General features: G+C 46.0%; 1 protein-coding gene across 1 annotated transcript; it reads right to left on the reverse strand.

The window, feature by feature from the left end:
- Nucleotides 1–4804: 4804 nt before the first annotated feature.
- LOC100829653 (protein LE25) lies at nucleotides 4805–5351 on the reverse strand. Its single transcript, XM_003579056.3, has 2 exons — nucleotides 5206–5351; nucleotides 4805–5108 (listed from the first exon to the last, which is right to left on the reverse strand). The coding sequence occupies exons 1-2, from the start codon at nucleotides 5290–5292 to the stop codon at nucleotides 4947–4949; spliced, it is 249 nt and encodes an 82-aa protein (XP_003579104.1). The 5' UTR covers nucleotides 5293–5351; the 3' UTR covers nucleotides 4805–4946.
- Nucleotides 5352–6000: the final 649 nt, after the last annotated feature.

Here is a 6000-nt window from a genome sequence, read left to right on the forward strand (position 1 = left end):
ACACAACTCACGCCATGTTTTCACATAAGAAACTAATGGATCAGCACACCACTAGCAAAGCACTAAGTCCAAACAAGATACATGTCATCACTTAAATATCCATATTATCCAAAGTATCCACATCAATGTTTCATCTAAAACACTTGCCAATGTTACACATCACATATGATTTCACAGCTGCCGAAGAAAAAATTTCACCTGCCTTCCTATGAATCCATTCTCTGCCAAAAACATGCCATGGAAACTAGAGACCATCTCCTTATTCACTGCCCTTTTGTGTTAGCTTGCTGGACATACCTCTGTCCTCAATTTGCACCTGCCAATAATGTTCATCAGAACTTCAGGAATCTGAAAGAACAGCTCCGAGTCCCATCTGCATTTGAGATTGCTGCACTGGCATCCTGGAGCATCTGGAAAGTCAGAAATGACTGCGTCTTCAACGGGGTTCAAACGTCCCTTTATAGAGATGCCGGAGAATTTTTATTGAAGAAATGAATCTTGTTTTTCGTAGAGCTAAACAAAGTCCTATGCTAGGCTAAAGGACTCGTTAGCTAGATTTCTTTGATTTCCGGGTATTTGGTAACAACTTTGGTTATCATTTTGTACAACAATTTTTTATTTAATATAGTCGCAGTAGATCTTTTGATCTACTGTTTTTCCTCAAAAAGGAAATACTATCGCTGTGTCGTTGCGGCGCTCCATTGCTAAGAGGGTTTTCGCGGGCACGTGTACGGCTCGCTACGGTTGTAGCTTCCTTCCAGCGTCATCTCTCAGTTGCTCTTCTTTGTTGGGCCGCGCAGGCGGCATGTCGAGGAGAAATCCGAGATAGAGACCTTTCGTACCGGCCGGAGATAGAGAGAGTCATACGATTTGTGAATGTATAGACATTGCTGGAGGAAGGCTACACGATGCACGAAGAGAACAAAGAACCATGCATATATCGGACTGGCCGACTGGGATCATACTACGGCCACGCAAAGTTTTGGCCGCGCGCTGAGGAAATGAAAGAAAGCACTAGACGAAAACCACAATATTTCTATTTCCCCAACAGGAACATAGCTCTTTTACGGTCATCGTTGAGTACTTTCCGGTACTTTTCAGTACTCCCTCGGAATTAATTATGTCCGTTGATTTGTACTCGTTGTTTTCCTGGGCCGCAACTGAAAAATGAGCTGTTTTGTTTTGGGCCGCCTGATGTCATGCTCGTTTCTCTCTGGCGACGCCTCCCTGTCCCTGTGCATCGATCCTCTTCGTCGTCCCTGTCCTGCTGCCAGAGCGAGAGGCCCCTCCACCGCCGGAGCCCTTCTCATCAACCACCGGCACGCCGCCCCTCTGCCACCCGGGAAAGAGAGCGGTGGCGGCGTGCATGCACAGTAACCGTAGAGCGTAGGTGGTGGGCAGGGTGGGTAGAGGCGGGGTGGCTGCAGCTCATGTTTGCCGTCGCGGTGTTCTGCTACTATACCGGTGATAGGCCAGCACCTGCAGCGGCGTACGATGGCCGTGCGGGGGTTACCCCGACATCAGCGCCCTCTCAGGGAGGACCCGATATTGCATGAAAGGGAAAAATTGATGATTTCGGTTACAAATTGAAAACGATCAAGGTGATAATACGGGCGGAAAATAGCAGAATCGGTTCGTGGGGTGATGGATTAACGAGAAAAGGTTGGGAACAAGGCAATTGAAGGGGAGATGAACCAGCGGCTGTACCGGAGCAAAGTGCCAGAGGAGGAAGACGAGATTGGGGATTGGGGGCTGGTTAGGAAGATGGGCCAGAAGAGAGGGGTGAGGCCCAGTTGAAATAAGAGGGGTGAGGCCCAGTTGCAACATCAAATATTCCACTAAATCCTTTTAGTTAAAAAATAAATCGATTATTTTGGTACTTTCCAGTACTTTTCAGTACTTTATTTAGTACTTTCTAGTACTTTATATTTCTCCACCTTTGGATCAACTACGTTGGACGGTCCTAAAATCGCCAACCATTGTAAAACTTGTAATAGGAATAACCTATTTATGGAGACATCAATTATATGTATCATCACTCCACATTATCTGCTCACCGTACCCTAACTTTTATGGAGACATCAATTATATCCTTGCCTTACAAGTTACAATAACTATTTCTCCCATACCACTAAGCTATATATACTGGTATATATATACCCTCACATGACCGCCTAAAAAAAGGCGTCTGTAAAAGAATTAACCCGCTTTCAAGAGAAATAAATGATTCAATGATCAAATAATAATACTAGTCTATTATGGTTCGAGAGGAGGTAGCAGGATCCACTCAAACATTACAGCGGAAGTGTGTTGAATCAAGAGTAGATAGTAAGCGTCTCTATTATGGTCGTTTCATTCTGTCCCCGCTTATAAAAGGTCAAGCGGATACCATCGGTATTGCCTTGCGAAGAGCTTTACTTGGAGAAATAGAAGGAACATGTGTCACACGTGCAAAATTTGGAAGCGTGCCACACGAATATTCTACAATAGCGGGTATTGAAGAATCCGTACAAGAAATTTTAGTAAATTTGAAAGAAATTGTATTGAGAAGTAATCTCTATGGAGTTAGAGACGCATCCATTTGCGTCAAAGGTCCCAGATGCATAACTGCTCAAGATATCATCTTACCACCTTCCGTAGAAGTCGTTGATACGGCACAGCCTATAGCTAACTTGACCGAGCCCATTGATTTCTGTATTCAGTTACAGATCAAGAGAGATCGTGGATATCAGACGGAACTTAGAAAGAACTATCAAGATGGAAGTTATCCTATAGATGCTGTATCCATGCCTGTTCGAAATGTGAATTATAGTATTTTTTCTTGTGGGAATGGAAATGAAAAACACGAGATACTTTTTCTCGAAATATGGACTAGGGGAAGTTTAACCCCTAAGGAAGCGCTTTATGAGGCTTCTCGTAATTTGATTGATTCAAGTCTCCTCCGCACCCAAATAACAATGTTATATCGCAGGCTCAGCTTTTGGCTTCTTGGTTACTCGTAATTAAGCATGTGGGGTGTCGGGAAATTTGTAACAATGCATAGGGCTAATTGCGCAGAGGTAGGTGGTGCAAAAGCGTAGACGGGTGGAAATCCTCGAAGCGTGAAGACGATCGAAGGATGCCGATGCATTTCTAGACCCGGACGAGACAGAACACGAATAGAACAGATGGCCTCGGTCTTCCGGTTATAATCCGGCCGAGGATTATAAGTAATACTGGAAATGCCCGTGCGCTGCCACGGTCCAAACACAAGATGGTCGTCACTTGTATACACTATCTAAGGATTCTAATTTTTTCGGCCCAAAGCATATAAATCTAACACACTAAAAATCTGAAGGATGTGAGTACATGTATATAAATACACAAGGGGCCCTCATACAACAGATGCAAAAGATACTTATTGATTGGCAAATCGAATCAGGTTGGGCTGACTCAGTATTCCTCCTCTTATGGTTTTATTATATTCTAATTGTAATCTCCTTTTCCTCTTTGTCTTCCCTGACCATGAACTAATTGCAAAAACTAAATGAAACAAGATCAGAAATATGAACATTTGGAAAAAAGATCTGAACCATGAACGGAAAGTAACAAGATTTGTCATAGAAAAATGCAAGAACAAATATCTGAAAAGAACAAACAACCAAAACAGAATCTCAGAAAAAAAGGAAAAAAAATATCTGGAAAGAACAAACAACCAAAACAGAGGCTGAGTTCATTGATTTGTTGAATCAAGTAATGAATCTGAATGAGGAGCTCACGAGAGGTGAAGCACAAGGGCAGTGGATCGTTATGTCCTCATTGACCCCACATCTCCTTGTCTCTACTTGGATCTCGCCGGACTGCGCCTCGTTAGGTGCGGTGCTTCGCCTCTAGAACAGGGCAACTAGGGCACTCCGTGGTCGGGGAAGAGAGAATGGGGCATGGTCATGGAAGAGGGGCGACGCTCCGATTCTGCCGATCTCGCCACGGTGCACGCAGCCAACACAAAGAAGGCCAAGGCCATGTGCAGCTGCAGCGAGCTCGCGAGGGCTGCCGCCGCTTCATGCGACGCTTCTTCTGCTGTTGCTGCCTCGACGGCCCTGATTGACTTTCGCGTGCGTGAGCGACTTCAGAGACACTCGCCTCGTCGCCTCTCTCTCATCTCCACGGCTCGTCCACCTCATCTTCCCCAATGGACTGGCTCATCGACTCTCTCTTAGGCCGTTTATTATCCATGGCGGCGGCGGCGGATCCAATCTCCATGACGACGTGCGCAGGGGAGGAGCGCGGCGGCGACGGACCGTCCATAGATCTTTGCCGGCGGAGATGGCGCTCGTAGAGGAGGAGGGCGGCTGCGGCGTGCAGAACGAGACGCGAGACTTGCGGCGGAGGGAGGAGAAGCAACGGTCGGAGGAGACAGCGAGCGCTCGTCAGGAAGACAAGAGAGAGGTTTTTTTTACACGAAGGGAAGGGGGTTCGCATCGGGACGTACAGGAGGGGGCGCGGTGCCATACTCATGTAAATTTAATGAAGTTGACGTACGACGTCCGCGGCAATCACCAGCAACTCCAATTTAATATATAGTAATAGATAATATATTTATATGATTTGCGAAAGCCGCGAGACAGAGACATTAAGTAATTTATGTACCGGCCGGAGATTGAGAACGCCATATATATGATTTGTGAATATACACACATTGCTGAAGGAAGGCGACACCACGATCGAGACCACATTAAAGAACCATACGATTGGGATCATGCGGCCACGCAAAGTTTTGACCGGGTGCTAAGGAAATGAAAGAAAGCATGGGACGAAAAGCACAGTACGAACCATTTCTATTTCTCCAACAGGAACGTTTTCAGTGTCCGTCGTCTTATTTCTGTTTTCAGTCTCGCGCCGGCACAGTACCATTCAACCTTTTTATACTACACTAGTACGTACATCGATCACCTATTATTAATTACCTAGCTAGCCTCGCCGGTGATGATGGTGCGCCTCCCGGACTTCTCGGCGGCGTGGTCTCCCTTCTGGTCGCTCTCGTCGGACTCCGCCTTGAGCTTCCGGTCCTCCTTCTTCTCCTCCGCCTCGCGCTTCTTCGCCGGGTCCGTCGTCGTAGCCTTCTCCATCTGTACACACGCATGTAGATTGTAGAGCCGATCAAACATTGTAGCTAGTAGAAGAAGAAGAAGCTGAGATTCATTAATTTCTGCAGTCCATATATACCTTGGCGCCGGCAGTGGCCTTGGCCTTGTTGACGCCGGCCTTGGCGGAGGAAGCGGCGTCCTGGACCTTGGCTTTGATGGTCGCCATCTTTGCTATCTGCCGGTCAGTCTTGATGCGTGTAACCTTGTTAACAATCGATTCAAGGCAAGATCAGGTAAGCTTATACTTACAGAGCAAAGGCAGGTATATAAAGGAAACGCCTGGAAACAGCCGGAGCAAAGCATTCGTGGCACAAGGCAGGCCGGCCAGGTGCAGGCTATCGTGGCACCTCGGCCCAGCTAAACGGACGCGTGTTGGGGCCTGGGGAGCACGTGGGTAACAACAGCTGCCGTGGAACAGGCCCATGACACGGAGCCCACTTATTCGCTGTATGTGGCCGACTTCCTCTTCCCCATTTTGTTGAGAGATCAAGTTGATTTCATAATTCTGAATTAATTATGGAGTTAAATTATCTTTTCAAACTATAATACCGGTTAGAATATAATTTTCAATTATCTCTAATGTTTAAATTACTCTCGAACCAAGCCAGAAGATGGTTTTCATGTCTTGCGTTTCAGAACATTAGGCTACGTACATGGTACGTGGAAACGGGCTAAACACCGAAACAAATGAAAAAAAAAATCGTTATGAGTGAAACCGGACTAAACTTAAATGGTTATTACCGCAACAGAACCGTATTTGTATATAAAATCTTATTTACTGTACGGAAAACGCATTGACCGAAAATCATATAACCGAACCGAACCGAGCCGAAATAACCAAATGCACAACCTCGCATATATACCCATGTCATAT

The sequence above is a fragment of the Brachypodium distachyon genome, chromosome 4 (genome assembly GCF_000005505.3).
Source record: "Brachypodium distachyon strain Bd21 chromosome 4, Brachypodium_distachyon_v3.0, whole genome shotgun sequence".
NCBI lineage: Eukaryota > Viridiplantae > Streptophyta > Magnoliopsida > Poales > Poaceae > Brachypodium > Brachypodium distachyon.

Excerpts from the sequence above, each read along its gene's own strand:
- LOC100829653 (XM_003579056.3), bottom strand. The coding sequence starts at position 5,292 with ATGGCGACCATCAAAGCCAAGGTCCAGGACGCCGCTTCCTCCGCCAAG. Across the intron at positions 5,109-5,205 it reads AGGCCACTGCCGGCGCCAAG|ATGGAGAAGGCTACGACGAC; the intron begins GTATATATGGAC and ends GCGTGTGTACAG.